Source organism: Oryza brachyantha, chromosome 2 (genome assembly GCF_000231095.2).
Source record: "Oryza brachyantha chromosome 2, ObraRS2, whole genome shotgun sequence".
Classification (NCBI taxonomy): Eukaryota; Viridiplantae; Streptophyta; class Magnoliopsida; order Poales; family Poaceae; genus Oryza; species Oryza brachyantha.
This window is the reverse complement of record NC_023164.2, coordinates 4,963,923-4,985,904: the sequence shown is the minus strand read 5'-3', so window position 1 is coordinate 4,985,904 and position 21,982 is coordinate 4,963,923. Positions and strand designations below refer to the sequence as shown.

At 40.7% G+C, this 21,982-nt stretch overlaps 3 protein-coding genes across 5 annotated transcripts; 1 reads left to right on the top strand and 2 right to left on the bottom strand.

Moving 5' to 3' along the window:
• Window positions 1-2,474: 2,474 nt before the first annotated feature.
• LOC102705696 (U-box domain-containing protein 34-like) lies at window positions 2,475-7,911 on the bottom strand. The gene is made up of 9 exons (XM_040520368.1): window positions 7,845-7,911; window positions 7,439-7,707; window positions 7,234-7,349; window positions 6,109-6,230; window positions 5,687-5,979; window positions 5,458-5,559; window positions 3,916-4,341; window positions 3,042-3,794; window positions 2,475-2,863 (listed from the first exon to the last, which is right to left on the bottom strand). Exons 1-9 carry the CDS (start codon window positions 7,909-7,911, stop codon window positions 2,669-2,671), a joined length of 2,343 nt encoding a protein of 780 aa, XP_040376302.1. The 3' UTR covers window positions 2,475-2,668.
• A 1,983-nt stretch (window positions 7,912-9,894) lies between these two features.
• Window positions 9,895-13,881, top strand: LOC102719736 (U-box domain-containing protein 52). Of its 2 annotated transcripts, none has more exons than XM_015833764.2 (8): window positions 9,895-10,110; window positions 10,411-10,499; window positions 10,636-10,757; window positions 10,851-11,033; window positions 11,466-11,775; window positions 11,887-11,985; window positions 12,072-12,500; window positions 12,940-13,881. In XM_015833764.2, the coding sequence occupies exons 1-8, from the start codon at window positions 9,915-9,917 to the stop codon at window positions 13,705-13,707; spliced, it is 2,196 nt and encodes a 731-aa protein (XP_015689250.2). In that variant the 5' UTR covers window positions 9,895-9,914; the 3' UTR covers window positions 13,708-13,881. The 2 variants fall into 2 exon arrangements, with proteins under 2 accessions (XP_015689250.2, XP_006647075.2); XM_006647012.3 differs by having other exon boundaries at window positions 11,884-11,985; window positions 12,940-13,729.
• Window positions 13,882-14,024: 143 nt separating this feature from the next.
• On the bottom strand, window positions 14,025-21,479 carry LOC102705410 (aminopeptidase M1-A). 2 transcript variants are annotated; one of them, XM_006648392.3, is made up of 19 exons: window positions 21,132-21,479; window positions 20,379-20,524; window positions 20,196-20,298; window positions 19,236-19,422; window positions 19,039-19,132; window positions 18,414-18,567; window positions 18,014-18,118; window positions 17,815-17,931; window positions 17,049-17,162; window positions 16,355-16,537; window positions 15,929-16,208; window positions 15,735-15,856; window positions 15,561-15,658; window positions 15,301-15,478; window positions 15,085-15,199; window positions 14,940-15,007; window positions 14,771-14,848; window positions 14,611-14,685; window positions 14,025-14,518 (listed from the first exon to the last, which is right to left on the bottom strand). In XM_006648392.3, exons 1-19 carry the CDS (start codon window positions 21,378-21,380, stop codon window positions 14,336-14,338), a joined length of 2,649 nt encoding a protein of 882 aa, XP_006648455.2. In that variant the 5' UTR covers window positions 21,381-21,479; the 3' UTR covers window positions 14,025-14,335. The 2 variants fall into 2 exon arrangements, with proteins under 2 accessions (XP_006648455.2, XP_040376795.1); XM_040520861.1 differs by having other exon boundaries at window positions 15,301-15,475.
• Between the last annotated feature and the right edge of the window lie 503 nt (window positions 21,480-21,982).

Here is a 21,982-nt window from a genome sequence, read left to right as displayed (position 1 = left end):
AAGACATGCATGCACCCCCACTGCCCACTCTAGCCCCATAGACCCCCTTGAGCACCCATGAAAATTATCTATCATAAGTTGAAAAAGTAGCCGAAGTTCGATCTAAAAACGGATAGAGTATTTTCAGTTCTCGCTATTATTTTTGTCGTAGATCCATCCTCGCTCTCCTTACCTGAGAGTGGGCAAGTATCAGCTTCAGTGGCGGAGCCACCAATATGGCCAGGTATAGCCTCGCCGCCAGCAGACCCCCTCGCCATTACGTCGTACAGAAGATGATTTATAAGTATGGTGATTAATATGGAGTACCACTCGTATGCTGATTTATAAGTTAATGCATTATAACTTAATTTTATTTTACAAATATTGTTATATACAAATAGAACTTAGGCCCTGTTTAGTTCCAAAAAATTTCTCCCAAAAAAATATATCGAACCTTTGGACACCTAAATAGAGCATTAAGGGGCTAACTCCGGTGTATTTTACTGGTAGTAGAATTTAATCCATATCTAGTATGATCTATTTTTCGAACAGCTGTGATTAAATTATACTATAAATAATATTAGGTGTAATAGAAATTTAAAGGGGTAATATCTTCCTTTTTATTGTGATCTTTATTAAAAAAAATTACAAAATAATGCTAATTAAGTAATTAACAAAGTACAAAAATATCATTTTTCTGCAGGTAGTATAATGCTACAAGTAAAATGCACCGGAGAGTTGCCCAAGCATTAAACATAGATGAATGAAAGACTAATTGTCCAGTTATGTGAGAAATCATGAGACAAATCTTTTGAGCCTAATTAGTCCATGATTGGCCATAAGTGCTACATTAACCCACGTGCGCTAATGACAGATTAATTAGGCTCAAAAGATTCATCTCGCGATTTCTAGGCGACCCGTAAAATTCGTTTTTTTATTCGTGTCCGAAAACTCATTCCGACGTCTGGTCAAACGTCTGATGTGACATCTAATTTTTTTTCTCAACTAAACACCCCTTTAGTAGTTTTAAGTTTGTCATAGGTAAATTTTCGTCCTGGCTCCGCCACTGATCAGCTTTTGTATGAACTACCAAGTGTGATGAAAATATACATTACATCCGTTTTATAATGTAAGATGTTTGACTTTTTTGGTTGCAACGTTTGATCATTTGTCTTATTCAAAAATTTAGTACAAATATAAAAATAACAAGTCATGTTTAAAGTTCTTTTGATAATAAAATAGGTCACAAGCAAAATAAATGATATTATGAAACAGAGGGAGTAATATATATATATATATATATATATATATATATATATATATATATATATATATATATATATATATATAACTAACTCAGCGGCATGATATATTGTTTATCCATTGCAAGGGCACCGCCTCGCCACCTGGCGCCCCCCCGGGGAAGGTGGCGTGGTCGAGGAGAAGAAAACCGCACCATCAAATACACACAAGAAAACCGTGTCATCAATGCAGTATTTCTTCACTGGATAACCACTAGTTTTTTCACAAAAAGTAATTGGTACCACGTTGTTGGGGGAAAGGCAACAGGAAATATCTATTTTGTTTTACAACATAGCTTTATCTGATGGTTGAAATATTCAAATAAATATATGTTAACCAGGAAATTAAAAGCCCATAAGAATGATTTAAAAAATATGTAAAATTCCTATATTATGAATTTATAGGATATAAATAAACACGGTCCGCAAACTAAAGGGATACAATGGAGGGTGCAGAGAGGATCACGAGCGACAATAACGTGTGTGAGAGTAACCAGGGGCCCATTTGGCACGGCTTAAACTTCTAAATTTAACACTAAGAGCTAAGTTTGGAGTGAAAAATTGGAGCTGCTCAAACCTAGTGCCACATTTCTCGTTTATTTTCAGATTACTATAGTCTACCCCGCTTCTAATTCTCGTAGAAGTGAAATAGTTTGGTTATGCTCCTGTTCCAAACGAGGTGAAGCTAGAGCTAGAGTTGTGCCAAACAAGCTCTGGATTGCTCGGTTTTCTTCCCTCAATGATTTTTTTTGGACACTAATGATTTCTGCAAGGATAGGAAAAGAGACCTAGCACCATCTTCCCTCTTATGTTTATGCTTATAAGACAAATTTTGAATTTTAAAACTTAAATTTGAAGTTGATTTTAATGTTTTTCATCATGGTTTATTTTTCAGGTTTTGCTTTTAGATCATTAAGAATATGCATATAAAAATTTTTTCATAATTTAGACGACTCTACCATGTCATACCGAAACCGTCTCTCAGTAGAGACCACAGTTACCATGTTAACCACGGTAAAGTGAACCCTAGGTTGGATGTATAATTTAATTGGGTTTTCTATTTATTGTGAAATAAAAATTGGCAGTCGAAATTGTATTCTAAAGAGCATGTTAACATCCAAAACTATAGGTTTTATTTACAGAAATGATTATAAAATTCCTTATGATAAAGATGCAGGTTCGTAGCAAAGGAACAAAGCCAAAGGCATTGATGCTCATATTCCAAAGAATAGATCATATTTGCACAATTTTAATAGATTGACACATTTATTTACAGGGTAACACCTCTCGTCCCAAAAGGCCTAATTCCACTCAAATTTATACAGGTTAAAGGGCTCAAAGAATGGAAAAAAAAAGGATCATAAATTGAAACAAACTCAACGCCCATCTCATGCCTTTGCATGAGCTGACTGTGACATCCACTGCTGTATCGCAGCTCGCAACGAATGGTTTGGGATTACCGAAGAATCTGGTAGAACTCGCCGCGTGACCGGGGATACTTTGTGTTTCTTGAGCCAAGCTTTGATTGCTTGTTGCTCATACGTGTGTCCATCAGCAGCGACATAAGGATCATTCATTACCTCCTGTATGGAAATTGTGTAATTAACTTTCTATGAAAGAAGAGTTTAATCATTAATCGGATTGAAGATATAAAAATATTATTTAGGAATGTATAATAAATGCGAAAGGGCATGTAGTCTATGACGGTCCCCATAATAAATACGAGTAAAATTATTGACAGTAAGGTAGTAATGGATTTACCAGCATTATAGGGCAGATGAAGTGGCTCGGCACATTTAGCTTTGGACTTCTTACATTGACAGTAGAAGAAGTAATCCTATTCAGAATTTCCTGGAGCTTTGGGAGAACCTCTGTCTCAAGCCCAGGCCTCGCTCTGCATTTTAGGGCCGTGCATCTCAAACCAAGCCTTGCCAGCATTTCTGCCTCAGCAAGCGGCCAATCAGTTTGTGATTTGTCAAGAATGTCAGCCAGCGTCCCGTTTCTGATGGCGTTTTCTGTGCTGACAATGAGCCCATTTGGGCGTTTGCCGGTTAGCATCTGAAGAATGATGACCCCCAGAGCAAACAGGTCCGATTTCGGACGAACCGTCCCGGTTTGCTGGTACTCAGGATCCATGTAGTACAATGTGCCTGCAATGATGGTCTCTTTGTACTCCGTTTGCCACTCAGGCACAAGATCTGATATGAGCTTCGCGAAGCCGACATCGCCGATTTTACCCACATAATTCTTGTCCAGTAGGATGTTTGCAGGTTTGAGGTCACGGTGGACTATTGGCTCTGGTTTTCTTCCATGCAAGAACAAAAGCCCACGTGACACATCAATGATGATTTTGAACCTTAGGAACCAATGCAATGGTTGGCGCCCTTTGTTGTTAAGAAGTTGATCTTCGAGGCTCCCATTCTGCAGGTATTCGTATACAAGACAGCCGATTTCAGGACAGAAACCAAGCAACAAAACCAGGTTGGGATGCTGAAGCTGGCTCAGAATGTCAACCTGCATGAATCCATACAGTAGAATTATTTTACTGAGATTATCACACACAAGGAAAATAAGGATAATCTGTACAATGAATTCTACATGCATTTTCATGAATCTTGCCATAAACCACAGTTACCTCCCTCAGGAACTCATCGGTCTTGTCGATGGAATCTTGCTGAATGACCTTGACAGCAACTTCAGTATGATCAAGGGTGCCCCTATACACATTCCCATAGCCTCCCTCACCAATCTTCCTTGATTCAGAGAAGTTATCAGTGGCAAGCTCTATTTCATGTTTTTTGTACCGCCTGCAATTCTTGCTTGTTGACAAAATGGCATCAACGACTTTTGCCTTATCGACGGAGACCATGCTCGCTACCATTTCTGCCTTTTTTCTGGAGTAGGCCTCTCGGGTGAATGATTTCTTTGCTTGCTCAACTTCTTCAATGGCCTCCAAATGCTTTGCCTCCTCATCTGCTACTACTTGCTTCAGCGCTTCCTCCTGTAGTGCATGCTCAACCTTCCTTGCCTCTTCAGAACGCTCGTTGGAAAGTACCTGAATCTGTCTCATCATGATGACAAGGATTAAAGAATTCAGCGTAACATGAATTCAGCGTGTGTTTAGCAAAACAAGGATTTTTTAAGGGGGTGTTTGTTTCTAGGGGCTAAACTTTAGCCCCTAGTTACATCGGATGTTTGGACACTTATCATAAATAGTAAACGTAGACTATTAATAAAATTCATCCATAATTTTAGACTAATTTGTGAGACGAATCTTATGAGCCTAATTAATACATGATTAGCCTATGTGATGCTACAGTAAATATTTGTTAATTATGGATTAATTAGGCTCAAAAAATCGTCTCGTGGATTAGCTCTCATTTATAAAATTAGTTTTTTTATTAGTCTCTGTTTAATACTTCAAATTAGTGACCAAACATTCGATATGATATGGGGCTAAAAAGTTTAGCCCATCTAAACAACACCTAAGGTACCCTTTCATAAATGTAAGTCGTCCGTCACTTTGGATCTAACGGATCTGATTTTCTTATACCAGGCTGGTAGTAGTGTAGTAGAGATTTTATAGAGATAAAATTAAAACTAAAATATATAACATTACAATAAATTTATGTATAATATTTTATATTAAAATAGATGAATTGCTAAATATATCTTATCATTGTTTCAAATAAAATGTTTAATATACTTATAAAAATGTGGCCGATTCCAGTGCATTTTACTGGTAGTAGAATTTAATCCATACCATTGATTTATTTTATCCGACGGCTGTGATTAAATTATACTACCAACAATATTAGGTATAGTAGAAATTTGAATGAGTAATATTGTCCTTTTTATTATGATCTTTATTGTAAAAAATTACAAAATATTGCTAATTAAGTAATTATCAAAGTACAAAACTACCATTTTTCTACTGGTAGTATAATACTATAAGTAAAATGCACCGAAAAATTGCCCTACAAAAATATATAATTAGATTTAAATTTTACTGCACTATTACCCTTCCTACTAGAGGTACCGTAACAATGCCCAAAAACAAAGTATAAAAAAATCGTGGGTGAATGAACTAGAATTCAAGAGGTAGATTATAGGGATAGCAGGACCAAATATAGATAATAACTTTTGAAGATAGCACAAGTTGTATTAAGAATTTTACCTTTTTCTTAGCATGGACAAGATCTTCACAAGCTTTGTCATACATCACTAAGGTATCCTGCAATTCCTTCCTCAGCTTTGCTACTTCATCTATGGATTGACACTGTATATGTCAGGGTAACATATTTAGCATGCTACGAAAGCAAATATATCTCAAATTAATTTGTATCGATTGCAACACTGAATAATAGTAGTACAAGAAAGTTTAAGGATGGCGGAACAGATCTGACCTCTTCACTTGAGTTAGAGTCAGCGCGATGTGCTTCCTTGAAGGGGCTTTGAAAACCATGGTTTTTATATCCTTCTATTCCTGCTGTCTTCGCAAGTAAACTTTTCAGAGTGATGTTCCCATGACTTTCAGAACTTTGACGAGCATTAGTAGGACCACGATGAGAAATACGGGACTGGCAGCAAGAATCCGAGTGTCTGTGCTCCTCAGGAAAGTTGTCGAATAACAAACTTCTGTATGATTTTGCAAATGCTTTCTGACTAACTGACTGAATTCTCAAGCCTGTACCAGACTCTGCAAAAGGAGTGCCCCAATACAATCTGAGCATTGAAATGTTTAAACTAGCAAAGGAAACATGCAACAGGACTACATGATAATGATAGAATATAGGAAAGAGAATTCATTGTCAAATTGAAGACATACTGCTCGTTTGAGGATGCCTTATCACTTTCAGGGTCAGTCTTCGTTTGGACACAACAAACACATTGCATGAAATTTCTGTTGTTTTCAGGACAGCAGTGGCAACATCTGGGATATTCATTGCCCTGTAAGATGGACGGCGCCGTAATTAAGGAAAGCAAATATACAATGCTAAACTTTCTGGATAAAGATGGTAGCAAATAAAAAACTGTTATGAAAGACAAGCAGAAACGTCAAGCAGCCCAGAATAAAACAGATTTATCTACAATCTTCTGTACATGAAGGAGTCTCTCAATCCATAGAAGACCCAGGGCAGAACAATGATGAAGATTCTGGTTGCAGCCAGCATCAGCAAGCTAACGACCAGAAGTAAATTTAGCAAACAAAAGTAAAGCTTGGTCCCCCAAACCATTTTCAAAGAAACATAAGCACTGTTGGGGGTTTAACTTAGAATGTTGCATTAGACATCAGGTACATATAGAAACCAGCTAGCTGTCCATTAAATTTGAACTGACAACCTGGTACACCGACATCAAATAAATTGCTTACCAACCTTACTTTATCTTTTTTCAAAAAATGTTTACAGGAGCCAATCGGTGACAAGGTATGCCTACATTTTCAGTGAATTTGCAAGGAAAAAAAATCGTTTAAAAAGGACTTATGCAATGCCACATTATACTGTACTCCATCGTCAGAGACAAGACAAAACATTTCTGTTAGCCATCTGTAATGCAATTCAAGACATATAGACGACTGTACCCTACATCATAAGCAGAAAAGAGCAGCTTACCAAATTATCAGTAATCCATAATGTTAGCACCAACACACATGCTGTATAGTACACAACAGTGCAACCATACGGCATACCATAACAAATGTGACATGAGGATTGCAACTAATCCCATCAAAAATGCACTTTAATTTCTATTAAACATTTGAAGCCATTTGCTCCGTGCAGTCCAAATCTATCATTTCATTTCCAACCTTGGAGACTGAAAAAAGGTAAAATTTAATAGAAAACAGCGCACTCTTTTCTCTTACTCACCTCTTAGCTGCATGATTACAGTGCCCTAATTACATTCATCGTTTTACAAATTCAATGCTGAAAAAGGGGGGCAAAGGACGCACCTTCTGAACCACCCTAATGAGGCGGAGCCGAGCACCAGGCTCCGTACGCCGGAGTCCGCCGCGTACCGCACCAGCGCCTCCGCCACACCGTCGCCCTCCAGCACCACCGTCTCCACCTGCGGCGCGGCGGCGAGGTGGTCGGATCAGATCACAGGGACTGTTCAGAAAAGGGGTTTTTTTTTTTGGTCTGATCGGGGGAACTCACCATCGCATTCGCCGCGGCAGCGGCGGCGGCGAAGATACGGCGGAAGGGGCGAAGCGCCTCCTGGGCGAGAGCGTGGCGGTCGCGCGCGTACGCCTCCGCCGCCTCCCGCGCCACCCGCGCCGCCGGCACCTTCTCCCCGGCTTCACGGCCACCACCGCACCACACCACACAGCGCAGAAAAAACCCCGCGTCAAGCCGTGGCAACGTATAACCCGAATCAGCCAAAAATCCACCAGGTGGGCGAGGAGCAGTCCAAGGCGGTAGCGCCACTTACTCGGGGACGGGACGAACCGGATCGGGGAGATGACGTGGACGACGGAAACGGCGAGGGCGTGGCCGTCCCCGTCTCCCGCGGCGGCGGGGAGATTGGCGGCCGCCCACCGCGCGGCGCGGCGGCTCGCGCTGCCCCCGGGGCGGACGGCCACGGCGACGGCCACAGCGGGTGACGGCGGGCGGGGATCGGCGGAGGCCATGGTGCCGTGGCTGGGTGGGGGCGGCGATCGGGGTGGCGATCTCGAGGAGGGAAGGGTGAGAGGTTGAAGACGACGCGGGAATTCGTTGGTTAACTCGCGGGCACCTCGGGAGGTAGGAGCGAGCTCGATCACTAGTATAGTGGAGTTCGGTGGAGGAGTGGGCCAGCAGTGTCAGTCTCACAGAAGCACAGTTAGGGTGATAATGGGTCCAACTATTTTGCCAAAAAATTTAAATGGTTAGGTTTGGCTAAAAATAAAATTATATAGAGTTTTGAGCTAAAAATTTTTAAGAATTAAATAGGATTATGAAAGAATCCACGGACTTTGGCAATTCCCACCCCTAGATACAATAGAGGCTAAAAATTTTGTTAATATTTATATGAATCTAGATTATATTATGAAACAGAAATAATAACTTATTTTAGAAGTGTCTGTTTCTTTCTTGTCGTCCTCTTTTATGCTCCTCTCTGAACTTATTAGTTTCAGATGGGATGAGTAATAACAAAGTATAATCTTATATAAAATATGTATTTGGAGGAAAAAATACAGATATGAGTAAAAACGAGTCTATGTGCATATTGGATTTGGAAAATTTAGAACCTATCGAAAATAGAGACTACGAGCCAACTCCGGCAGTAACGGTGATAGGACATAGATGGTTAATCTAAGAATTATTGTCATAGTTTTATTTTTTTCATAAAGTAAATATAACCTAAGGTACGAGTGAAATGACGTGTAGCTTAGTGATTGCAATAACTAGCAGCCTAATGTCGTGAGTCATCGCTGGTAGTGGCCCTAAACATGTTTACTGATTTATCAGTGGTACGTCTTCTCATATACTAAACCAAGAATTTATAAATTATTCATTGGTTAATTATTACTCATGTTTGATAAATTAGATATTTTTTAAATTGACTGGTTTACCATTATCTTTTGATATGTGATGAACTATAAAGTTTGTTCCTTTGTTTCCAAATAAGATATACCGTCTTATATTTTTATTATAAATTGAATTATTGTACTTTGTTTTTTTGACTTCAACCTAAATATGACACAATATGTGTATGCGTTACTTTCAGTGGTTTTAATCAAACATCATGTCTTGTCTTTATTTTAAAAGATGAGTCCCCCACTGCTTGTTACGAAGATTTAATCATAACGAATAGGTTGGTGCAATTGAATCATGGATCGGATAAGTTATAAATAAAGTTTGCTAATAGAGTTATCCATGCATCTTCTATTGGAACACTGTCATTTGCTCCCTTGTTTCATAATGTAAAATGTTTAACTTTTTTAATCATTCGTCTAATTCAAAAAATTATGAAAATATCATTTATTTTACTTTATGACTTACTTTATTATAAAAAAATTTTAAACACGACTTATCTTTTTTATATTTATACTAATTTTTTAAATAAGACAAATAATCAAACTTTATAATAAAAAATCAAATATCTTACGTTACCTAGAGGAAGTATAATGTAAGAGGAAGTATAATGTATGCATGCATATACCCAGGCCTGCAGTGGGCAGAGAGAGAAGCAACACAGTAGAGAAATGCAACGGCACCACAGGGCGCCCGATCTATCCAACACAAATCACTCCAAGTTTCAACTATGATGCACACATACATACAAAAAGAAATGCAAAATTAGATAACTAGGCACCACCTGGATTGCAATGACAGGTGGGGACACCAGAGCCACAAAATATATTAAGCCAACGAACGCACATTACAACTCTGCAGCACCCAAATTTGGCCCCGCAGCAGAAGAAAAATGAAGAAAAAAACAGTGAAACCTCCTGCAGTTTTGGGTTGGAATTGCCTTGCGGCAAAAAAAAAAGGTGAGAGGAAGAGGGGAGACAAAAAGAATCCTTTTTTCTTTTTTGTCTCTCCTTCTTCTCCGTTCACCTCTCGCCGTCCAGTCTCGCGCGCGTCCCAAGATTCTCTGCCGGTTAGTTAGCCGGAGGGCCTGTGCCAGTGTCCGGCGAGGCGGGGGAGCATGTACTTGTCGGCCTTCTCCTCGACGTCTTCGCAAGGCAGCGGCGTGGGGGAGAGCGAGGCGGCGAGGGATAGCTCCACCTTGGTCGCCGTCGACCGGGACAAGAACAGCCAGCAGGCGGCGAAATGGGCGGTGGACCGGCTCCTCGCCAGGGGCAGCGTTCTGCAGCTCGTCCATGTCAGGCCCACCCAAAACGGTGAGCTTGCCTCCGCATCAGCCTGCATGAACCCAACCAAAGCTATAATTGTAGCATCAAATATGAATGAGAAAAAAATCGTACCTTTTTCTTGATCGAATGGGAGAAACATAATTGGATGTAGCAGAGACCTGCATGCAACCAATTTTTGTCATTATGCTATAGGTTTGTAGGGAAATGGAAAGTTCAGACATGGCAAAATGGTTGTGATTTTGTCGATAATGCGCATTGTTTTGAAATGCTGCATATGGTTTGTTTGATTCATGGACAGTTTTCTTGATTGGTTTGGCCATACTGCAGCTGAAGCAGGCCGTGGAGGTAAAGATGAAGCGGATGCAGAGATGCAACAGATGTTCATCTCCTACAGAGGATATTGTGCTCGTAAAGGGGTGAGTGCCGATAGAATATATACTACCTTACCTTACCAAGTACCAACTTACCTTACCAAGTACCAAGATAAGATGACAATACCAAAATCAAATGGAACGAAATGAACTCAAGCAAAACTTACATTGCAAACTGCAGATGCAACTGAAGGAGGTGATCTTGGATGGCGCTGACATCTCCAAGGCAATCGTGGATTACGCTACTAGCAACGCCATCACCGACGTCGTCGTAGGGGCGTCAACTAGGAACACATTCATCAGGTGCATGACTGTCCATCCTCCATGGCTGTGCGCCATTCCCCATTGCCTTGATAACCTGTAACTGAGCACAGTCATGAATCTCATGTCCTGCAGAAAGTTCAGAAGTCCTGATGTGCCAACATGCTTGATGAAGATGGTGCCTGATTACTGCACAGTGCATGTCATCCATAAAGGGAAGGCAATCCAAGTGAAGGCAGCCAAAGGCCCAGCACCCTTTACCACTCTCCCTCCCAAACAATACTCACAATCAAGCATAGATTCCGACGGATATGCGAGGTAAATACTTAACCCAATAATTGCATTGCATGTTTGTGAAGCAAAATGGTTTGCAGAAATCCAAAATTTCTAAACACTTGTATGCACATAACTAGGATATAGCATCTGTTTATCAGTCATGCCACTCTGTTTATCCTCTGAACTTGCTAATATGATACTAAGAGCAAGTTCAATAGTATAGCCAACTACTAGCTCCAATTTATTTATAGTCAATCTAATAGCTAATTGATACAATAGCTAGCTACAAAATATATACTATCATGTTTCACATGTCATACACATACTGTGTTTTGGAGCCCGTGTGCAGCTAGCTATAAATTTGTAGCTCATTGCTCTTCTCTCTGCTCTCTTACCTCCTTAAAATATGTTTATAACTGGCTTATAGCCGGCTGTTGTACCTGCTCTAAAGCGTGATCCGGGTTTGCTGAACAGATCAAGAGGAGACTGGAAGAAGATTTCTCACCAATCATCTCCAAAGGCAAACAGACCGTTAGTGGATCGACTACCTGGGATTGGAAAAGCTCCATCTCGGGATAGGCCTCTCTCTGGAGCAAGGACAGCACCCCCAAAAGATTTCGACGACTATATCGACTTCATTGCTCCTCCGAGACCCTCGGTGACCCGTAGCTCCTTTTCAGATGATGTTGATTTTAATATGAGCATGGAGTTGCCGTCGATGGACTTCGTCGATTCTATGGAGCTTTCCGCATCAATGTCCATGGAAAGCCTAAGCTCAGCTGGGGTGAGAAAGCACGTTAGCAATATCAGTTTTGCTGAAGTTGATCATAATATTTGCATATGTTGAGTGCTGTATTTTACATCCGCTCTTGTTTGTATCATTTGAAATTAGAAGGATGTCGAAACTGAAATGAAACGACTGAGATTAGAGCTGAAACAAACGATGGAAATGTACAACTCCGCATGCAAGGAAGCAATTGATGCTAAAAATAAGGTCTGACTGCTCCTGTATTGCTGTAATTTTTCAACTATCATCTGGAAGATTTTGAAATAACAGTGAATAATGATCAAAACCCACAGGCCGCTCAGATGCACCAGATGAAGGTGGAAGAGTCCAAAAAGTATCAAGAACTCAGGAACGCCGAAGAAGAAGCCCTTGCTCTGGTCCAAATGGAGAAGGCAAAGTGCAGAGCGGCCCTAGAAGCAGCAGAGGCTGCACAGAGAATTGCAGAGCTGGAGGCTCAGAAGAGACTGAGGGCGGAGTGGAAGGCGAAGCGCGAAGCCGAGGAGAGGACAAGAGCAACTGATGCAATGAACAACACTGATCTGAGGTACAGGAGGTACTCCATTGATGACATTGAAGCTGCCACCCATAAGTTTGACAGGGCGCTCAAGATAGGGGAAGGAGGATATGGACCAGTGTATAAAGCCGTCATGGATCATACCAATGTCGCCATTAAAATCTTGAGGCCAGATGCATCGCAAGGGAGGAAACAGTTTCAGCAAGAGGTAAATCTGCTATAGTATCTAGTAAATTCTTCAATTTTCAGTGTATTGAGAGTTGTTTGAAGTGTTGCATGTGAGTAAAACTAGATCAAAAACTATGCAATAATTTTGCTCACCCTCAGGAGGCAAATTTTCCTCTCTTTTTTTAATGCCTGAATGAATAATCTGACAATCAGGAAGTTCAGAATATCGTTATTCCTTCCGCATGTTTTTAAACACATATTGCATGATCAAGAATACAAAAAGAGTTATCTGCATTCATTCAATTATGCAAAAGAGAGTTATGATAAAGCAAACAAACTGCATGATGATGAGAAAGTTTCTTGCTTTTTCCTGATCAAATCTCTGATGTCAATTATATATGCAAAACATGATCAGTAAAAACTTTCATGGCGATGAGAAATTTAAAGTTGTGAGTGTGCGTGCGTGTGTGGGGGTGCAGATAGAAGTGCTTAGCTGCATGAGGCACCCAAACATGGTGCTGCTGCTGGGGGCGTGCCCGGAGTACGGGTGCCTGGTGTACGAGTACATGGACTACGGCAGCCTGGAGGACCGGCTGTGCCGGCGGGGCAACACCCTCCCGATCCCCTGGAACATCCGCTTCCGCATCGCCGCCGACATCGCCACCGGCCTGCTGTTCCTCCACCAGGCGAAGCCGGAGCCGCTGGTGCACCGCGACCTGAAGCCGGCCAACATCCTGCTGGACCACAACTTCGTGAGCAAGATCAGCGACGTCGGGCTGGCCCGCCTGGTGCCGGCCGCCGCCGCCGCGGAGGCGACGCAGTACCGGATGACCTCGACGGCGGGGACCTTCTGCTACATCGACCCGGAGTACCAGCAGACGGGGATGCTGACCACCAAGTCGGACATCTACTCGCTGGGGATCCTGCTGCTGCAGATCGTGACGGCGAGGTCGCCCATGGGGCTGACGCACCACGTGGAGAGCGCCATCGAGCGGGGCGCGTTCCAGGAGGTGCTCGACCCCACCGTCACCGACTGGCCCGTCGAGGACGCCATGGCCTTCGCCCGCCTCGCGCTGCGCTGCGCCGAGCTCAGGAAGAAGGACCGCCCCGACCTCGGCAAGGAGATCCTCCCCGAGCTCAACCGCCTGCGCTGCCTCGGCCAGGACTACGACGCCTCCAAGCTCAGCAGCTCCAGCACCACCTGCTCCAGCTACAGCTTCGGCAACGACGACCTCTCCATCTCATGATCTCTCCCCCTTCCCTTCCCTCTCTCTCTCTCTCTCTCTCTCTCTCTCTCTCTCTCTCTCTGCTGATGACTGATGATGCAATGCAACATAGTTTCTTTCGATCAAGCAGAAGTGATGAATTGATTATTAGTGTGTAGATATCTAATCAAGAGGAGATGACTAAACCATGTAAAGGAGATTTACTCAAGGCAATGCATGTTTGTATGCAATTCCACATACAGAAATGCCAAGTTTGATGGGCAATCTTTTGGGATTCTCAAAGAGTACATTTTTGCGTCCCTTTTGATCATCATCGGGCCACCGAAATACTTGTCTACTGAGAAATCTTACAGCTATTTATATTTGTAGTCTAGGCCTCACAGCCCTGATCTTTGACACGACAGATAAGGTTCATCAAGGGGATTGTCTCCCAGAATATGGAGAGAATATGGGAACTATCAAACACTCCAGCGAGCTACATCTATGTATTAAAATGAAGCCTGGCTGTTACATAGATGCAAGAAGTATCAAGGGCATGCAACATTGCAACAGGTCGTGTGAAGCACTCGGTTCTTATTAACTTCCTTGCTGGAGAGTACGCATCTGACAGGCTAAAACGAGTAAACGACACGGGAAAGGAGCAGTCGTCTCACTGCTTGTGGCCTATGTCCTTGAGGAGATTGCCCAGGTTAGCCTCGGCCCTGGTGCTCTCGACCCATTTGGCATTGATCCTCACTCGCTCGATGCTCTGCCTCACCGTCCTCGCGATGTTGGCTTTCGTCCTGCTCTTGAAAAACTCCTCTGCGTCGTCGCCCAATTCATCAGTGCGCAGCTGAAACAATTTTTCACATCACGTCAGCAAAATTTAAAATGTAATGATGATGGCACGAGTATGTGAGAACATCAAATATAAGGTGGGTGTACCGGTGAGACGGTGGTGGAAACAAAATAGGTGAGAAGAGTTCCAGAGAAGGTATTTGATATGTAGTCCCACTTTTCCTGAACCACAAAGAAGCATGGAGTCAGTAAAAGAAACAGGAAGTAGAAAGGCTAACAGAGGGGAAAAAAGTATATTTGCAAGTACCTTCAACCAGGTCCATGCCATCTCATGTCCCGCTGCACCCACTCCTCTAAGGACAAATATAGAGTCCTGGTTCCTCACCTGTTCATTTAAAATGTTAAATGAGTTGAGACAAAGTTTGACGGTATCATGTAGAATGTGGAGGTGTTTATTGATAGATTCCTTTTATTACCTCAGGTGATAGCATGAAGTCGAGTGCTTCACAAACAACATCAGGATCAGGGCAAGATGCCAGAGAACCTATGCGAGGAGAACGTATATGAGGTCCCAACTTCAACAGGCATGTCAAATAAATTTGGAAAATATATATTGCTAACCTAAAATTCTGACTTTTTCCTGGCTCAGATCAGTTTCTCTAAAGATCTTCAAAAGTGATTCATAGCCAGCTTTGTTTGATTTGTTCACTGTCTGCATCAAAGCAACATATGCCGCCTACAAAACAAGATGATGGTTAACAAGTGGAGACCTGAGTGCAGATAGTTTGCATAGAGCATAACTACATGCATAAATGTGCATTACATTACTATGCTAACCTTTCGAACATCTGGAGGGAGTAGCGGTGTGTCTCTATCTTCCACAAAGACGTTGAATCGGCGTACAGCTTCATTTATTGTAGCTTCATGGCCAAGTTCAGCAAGTGCAGATAAAAGTGTACCTCTCAATAATGCATCCAAGTGACCCTCATCACTTTTAGCATCCCAACCAATTCTACTGCAAAGGATTACCTGAAAGTTTAGGAGAGGCTGCAGGACAAAATATCTTTCAATACGGAATGGCATAATACACAACATACTGTGCAAACGGCTCAAGAAAGTCAACCAGGAACTTTTTCAGCTTGCCCAACCCCTCAGGATCAGCAACAGCCATCATCTCGACAATGCTCAAACTTGTCTGTCAAACCAAGAATTAAGAAGCTTCGGACAAAATCAATTTAACAAAAACATTTTTCAGGTAGAAAGATCAATACATGTATGACATGTGCGAGCACAGTATACTCCGTTTCATCCTTGTAAGCAGCAATCAAATGCAATAAGGAGACTAGCTTTTGTTTGCCAGCCATACATAGGGCATACGTGTCATCAAGTACACCTGTATCAAACAATAATATTGTAAGCTCAGTTGGGTGGGTCCATATACAAGATGCTTCTGTAAGAACTTTACCATATCTGTCTGCCGCACTCAATTTGTTGGCCTGAATTGCATATCTAAGTCGAGATGCAAGTTCCTCGTCATAGCTCACTCTGTAGAAGCCAGTCTGATTGACATTAAGTTTAATCCAGAAGTCATCCTTCTTTTGACATTCTACCAGCCCTGACAAATTGAAATCCTCTTGCTTTCCATCAAAAAGGAACTTCTCTTGACGTGAGTATGAACAGCAACATAGTGTGATAGGAACCACCCATTGCCCAACTCCCTCAGCCCCGCTTGATAGGAACTGTGTCTGAAAGAGATACAACCAGAAAATTATCACAAGTTCTCCAAATAGAAACTAGATTATTTTTTTACGGGATACAACGGTAGATGGAGGGAAGAAAGTTCATGATGGACAACTTATAATGAAAAAAAGGAAAGTAGTTCACAACCTACCTGCTCCATCTCTATCTTTCCATCCTTGAGTTTCACATTAACAACAGGATAACCTTGCTGCTTTGTCCATGAATGCATTAATGTTTTCACAGGTTCACCAGACCCCTCTTCAAGTGCAGCCCACAAGTCCTCAGTTTTAGCATTTGAATATGCAAACTTTTTTATGTATGCAGCCAGTGATTTCTAGCAAAAAGAATAAATAATTAACTTTCTATTTCCACTGAAAAAAAATAATTGAAATTGACAGGCAAAAATGAAACCAGTTTGTTCCGCAGTTAACATACAAAAAGATTAAGGTCCCAATAAAGCTTAAGCAGGCTGGCAAGCAGTCTTTAAAAAACCAAATATATGACGGAGTCACATGATGGCAGAAAAGCAATCATTTGGTCAACCATTTGCATTGTCCAAAATAACAAAGGGAAGATCTCTGCTTTAAAAGAGGAGTCGGCGGTAGTTATGGTAAGCTATATGCTACTCCTGTGGATGGATATATATACTCAAGTGTGTATCATTTGTAAGATCTTTTTTAACTATTAAATCATGTGCGCATGTGTATGTTGACCAGCTCATATGCTTTCAGTTAGTTTTAGATTCAAATATATTTATTTTAGTATTATGTAAAATTAGGATTTATTATATGTATTCATTTCAAAATTGTAGCACTGCATGGATTGGTAGTATATGCATCACAAACCTGAAAAGTCTCAGCCCCAAGATAGCTTTGCAGCATCCGAATAACAGAAGCTCCTTTCCTGTAGCTAATAGCATCAAATATTTCATCTATTTCATCAACGTGATTGATGTCTACCTGAAAATAATGTACATCAACTTGCAACATAAATTTTAATGGACATGTATAAAATGAAAATTTTAATATCACTCCAATGAAATATGCTGGGGACTTATAGGATTGCTGAGCATACTGCTCTTCCATCCTCTCAGACTTGAATTAGCAGGTGTGGTGTTACATAATTACTAAATATGAGCTTAGCTAACAGTTACTCCCTCCATTTCGCAATGTAAGACTTTCTAGCATTGTCTAGATTCATGTTGATGCTAATGAATCTAGACACATATATAAATTATATACATTCATCAATGAATGAATTTAGAAAGTCTTACAATATGAAACAGAGGTAGTACTAAATATGAACTTAGCAAACCAGGTAAGCTCTAGTAAAACCAAATGATCTCACTCCTAAAATAGTCATGTCTAATGGCCTTTCCAAATTATTGAAAGAAATTTAAGAAGCAGCTAAATTGACCTTCCTTTTTTGCATTTTCTCCTATCTAGCCATGTCTAATTAGAACATGATACAGACATATATGATCAAAAGTATAGCATTTTTTTCTTCTTGGTTAAGCGTCGTTTTAAAAAAAAAACACTTAAATGAAACTTACAGTATTAAATGAGAACCAACCTATCAATAGAAAAATATGCAGTTATATGGATATGTTACCTCAATAGGATGTGACCCTTCAAGGGCATCTAACTTGAAACCTGTTGTAGATTCCTCAAGAAATTGGGTCCAAACATTCCATTCAGGAAAGAAATTATCTGCAGCTAAGTAGGATACCTTCAACAACAAAAACATCAAATGAGCAACATAAAAATGTTAATATTCAATATATTTCTGCTCTCGACTTCTTAGTCCTTACCCATGTTGCAAAACCCTCGTTGAGCCATAGATGAGTCCACCACTCCATTGTCACAAGATTCCCAAACCACTGGTGAGCTAATTCATGGGCCACCACAACTGCAACCTGAACAATAGGCAATAAGAGATTAGCTAAAATTTCTCAGAAGGATGGTATCCTTTAAACATGACCGCCAAAATGGATATGAGTATCAGAAATTATTATTTTTAAATGATGACTTAAAGCATCCATCTGTTCGGTTAATTAGCTAATAAGAACATCATCTGATTGCACCATCAGATCAATATTTGTATGTAATAGAACCAAATAGGTTTGATACATCATGTGTAATGGTAACTATGAACCATATTGCAAAGCTTAACACATATGATCAAAATAATAAAATTGAATAGTGTCCTACCCTTTGCTTATTCGCAGCTGCAGAGTGTTTCTCATCAAATAACAAAGCTGTTTCACGGTATGTAACCAAGCCATAGTTCTCCATTGCTCCAGAGGCAAAATCAGGAATGGCAATCATATCCATTTTCGGGAGTGGGTACGGCACAGCAAAATACCTAGCAACATCAAAATTGTCATCAGCTGGACCGTGTATGTCAGTAAGTCAACTAGGGGATGAGATGTAGATTTCTCAACAGTTCTTCAAAATTATACACTGATGTAAAGGTTTCAGAACAGGCAAAACCTTGACACATCATTGGAATGCCTGTTCTAACACTCCTAACATCCAAAAATAGCTCATAATGAAATATTTGATTTCAATAAATATAGGAAAATAGGTTTTCCAATAGAATGAAATATATCTATCAACCTACAGAACTTATAGTTTGCAGATATGCATCTGTACGTATATCTGTCTATAGACTATATCATTTAGAGCATATCAGTGACAAGTTCCAGAAATTCCTAAACAATAATACTGGTATCAAAATAATTAGTGTCTAATGAGGACTGTAACAAGCACAACTGCACAAGACAACTCTGCCCAATAAAATAATCAATACTAAGGCAGAAGATCAGATAATTACTCCTTGAAGAGGACCAGTGTCTTCACAGCAACCTCTAGTGCAAAATTTCCCTGAGCACTCTTGCCAACTTGAGTGTAAACACGAACCCTAGTGCCTGCAAACAAAAGAAAGATAAGTCCAATTAAATTCAAGACATGAACCACCAAAAGGTGAAAGCTAAAGAGATGTGTGATAATGAAACAGATGAGTTACAGTACCATCAGTGGTGAAAGCTTCCACATAGTCAAACATGCCAACAATAACAGCCACTAGGTATGTGGACATTATTGGAGTTTCTTGAAAACAGACAACTTTGGTAGGTCCATTGTTCTTCTCTTCAACCACTGGCATATTTGACAATGCAACGGTCTCAGACGGAACCTCTAGAGTAATTTTGAATACAGCCTGTAATGGAGAAGGGAAGTTCACTAAACCCACAGTATATTTTCTGTCTAACTCTAATCTAAAGTCCTTTAATATTTAACTCCTTTGTATATGCACTTTTAACCTGCTGGTGAACAGATAGTCAGAATTTGGTATTTTTCTGCAAGGTAAAGCATGAATCGCAGATGTTATTCTAGACCTATTTTGATTCCAGAAGCAAAAAGAAAAAGAAATATGGCATAGGTCCACAAAAATCAAACAATACATGTCATGTTCTATATCATTATATCTAATTGGCATTAGCCACTTGTTTACTAATAACTCATAAGGATAAAACCAGGCAAGATGTAATCAGTCCATACACTAGAGTTTAAGGATGAATCCAACCTGTGGGTTGACCTTTAGGTTTATATCACTCAAAACTATAGAAGAGTAAATAAAAGGTAAAAAATAGTCAAAAAACATAAATAACCCATCCAACGAATTTCAATCCTAACCATCAAAGTGGGAGAGAACAAATGAGCTAGTAAAAATATCCATGGACTCCACGAAGCAATAACCACAAGAGCCCAAGTCCACATGGCACAATATGTCCATGTAGGGTCAGGATTTAATATATCCATGTAGGGTCAGGATTTGTTTTGTCCTCGACTCTGGGTCACAGCAAGATTGAACAAAAGCAGCATGCATGGCCTAAAAGGCCAAAACACGTATTCATCATGCAGCAGAAATAAAAAGCACGCATATAGTAATAGCTTAAGATACCAGGAGTAGAAAAGGCCAGAGAAATAGACCTTAAAAGAGGGCTCATCCCAACAAGGAAAACAACGCCTTGCATCAGCAGGCTCAAACTGGGTCACCGCCATGTTCTTCTTCTCCCCATTAAGTTCGTACACACTAAAAACAACAGAACAAATAACATTGCAGATATATATTTGTTTATTTACAAATAAACCTTGTTAACGCAAAATGACTACCTTTTATAGAAGCCATGCATCTTATCGTTCAAAGTTCCCTTGAATGCAATTGCTAAAACTCCCTCGCCAAGAGGAAGAACCTCATCGAAGCGGATAATCAGGATTTCATCCTCTGGTACATTGGTAACCTCCGCTGGATGAAGCACCTAATACAGAACACAAATTGATCCATATGAATAAAAACAGAACAAAATGCTAAGACATTGTTTGCAAAACCATCCTCGGCCTTAAAACATAAAGATCGCTGCATCCTAGCCATGGCTATTTTGGCTCTAACCACACAACCATGTGCAACATTGTAAAGAGTAAAGGCAAATCCTAAATTAAAGCTAACTATTACACGCAAAACCATTTTACTTATTATTATGAGTATTCGAACACCTTCACAGAAAAAATACATCTAAGCAATTAAATTTAAACCGCATCTCGGTTTCATGACACTATCAAATCTAAAACCCTTTTTTGCTCTAAATCTAAAACCCTTGACACGCACGATCATGAAGCCTTTGATGAGGTTATGAAAAGATCGAAATGTTTTTAGCATATTAAAAAAATATAAGCCCTAACAAGCTCCGATAACTGAAGTGCATGTCAAATTCCCCCAATGCTAGTGTTTCGACTCGAAAGATCAAACCCTTGAGCCACCGGAAAACCACCTACGCGCCCTCACACCCCAAACCCCACCTCGCCCTCACACACGAGTAGATCAAAGCCCCCACGGCCACCCGAAACCAACAACCGAAGCAGTCCAACCTGGTCGGTGCCCTGGGGCCTGAACTGGACGCCGCCGGGGGCGACCTCGAGCTCCGCGGCGTTGAGCACGAGGAACCTGGTGCGCTCCGCGACGCCCACGGAGACGTCCACCGAGCCGGCGAAGGCGCACGCCCCGAGGTCGGGCGCCAGCCGCAGGTCGTACCGCCGGGGCGCCGCGAACCCCGGGAGCCGCGCCCTGCCCCTGAACTGCTCCGCGCTCTGCTCCGCCGCCGCCGCCACCGCCGCCATGGCCTCCTCCGCCGCCGATGAGTAGTACTATTATCGGAGACGACGAAAGATTCGGTGGGATTTGTTTGTGATTTTGCGGTTTCGGATGGGGGGTTTTCGGCTTCTTTTTTCGGGTGATGGTACTGTAGATTTATAGTATAGCTGACATGAAGGCGGTTATCGTTTTGTTTTTTTAAGAAACGAAACGGCGTACTTATAAATAAAATAGTTTCTGAATAATATATATATATACTCCATTTATTCATAAATGTATGTTTGACGCCGTTAATTATTGTATACACGTTTAACTATTCGTTTTATTAAAAAAAATTACAAAATATGGAAAGCTATATATATATACGTAAAAGTATATATTTAACAATAAATTAAATGATATAAAAATAATAATAATTATGTAAATTTTTTAAATAAGACGAATTGTCAAACATGCATAAAAAAGTCAGCTGTGTTACAGTTAGAGATAGATGTAGTGTATATATATGTTTATGATGATAAAGTCAAACATGAAAAGTAAACTGTGATAAAAAATCTCAAGTTAACTTTAAATTAAGAGTTAAAACTTTTAATTTTGGCTTATAATATAAGCAGTAGCAAAAGATGAG

Bases quoted from the DNA above. Each gene is read 5' to 3' on its own strand.
- LOC102719736 (XM_006647012.3), top strand. From the start codon at position 9,915: ATGTACTTGTCGGCCTTCTCCTCGACGTCTTCGCAAGGCAGCGGCGTG. The intron at 11,034-11,465 runs GTAAATACTTAA...TTTGCTGAACAG, and splicing joins GATTCCGACGGATATGCGAG to ATCAAGAGGAGACTGGAAGA. The intron at 11,776-11,883 runs GTGAGAAAGCAC...ATTTGAAATTAG, and splicing joins AAAGCCTAAGCTCAGCTGGG to AAGGATGTCGAAACTGAAAT.
- LOC102705410 (XM_006648392.3), bottom strand. From the start codon at position 21,380: ATGGCGGCGGTGGCGGCGGCGGCGGAGCAGAGCGCGGAGCAGTTCAGG. The intron at 19,133-19,235 runs GTACTGTAACTC...TTTTGTTTGCAG, and splicing joins GGAAGCTTTCACCACTGATG to GCACTAGGGTTCGTGTTTAC. The intron at 14,849-14,939 runs GTAATAAAAGGA...TTAAATGAACAG, and splicing joins ACTTCATGCTATCACCTGAG to GTGAGGAACCAGGACTCTAT.
- LOC102705696 (XM_040520368.1), bottom strand. From the start codon at position 7,911: ATGGCCTCCGCCGATCCCCGCCCGCCGTCACCCGCTGTGGCCGTCGCC. The intron at 3,795-3,915 runs GTAACTGTGGTT...GGATTCATGCAG, and splicing joins CCGATGAGTTCCTGAGGGAG to GTTGACATTCTGAGCCAGCT. The intron at 2,864-3,041 runs GTAAATCCATTA...ATTTCCATACAG, and splicing joins TCATCTGCCCTATAATGCTG to GAGGTAATGAATGATCCTTA.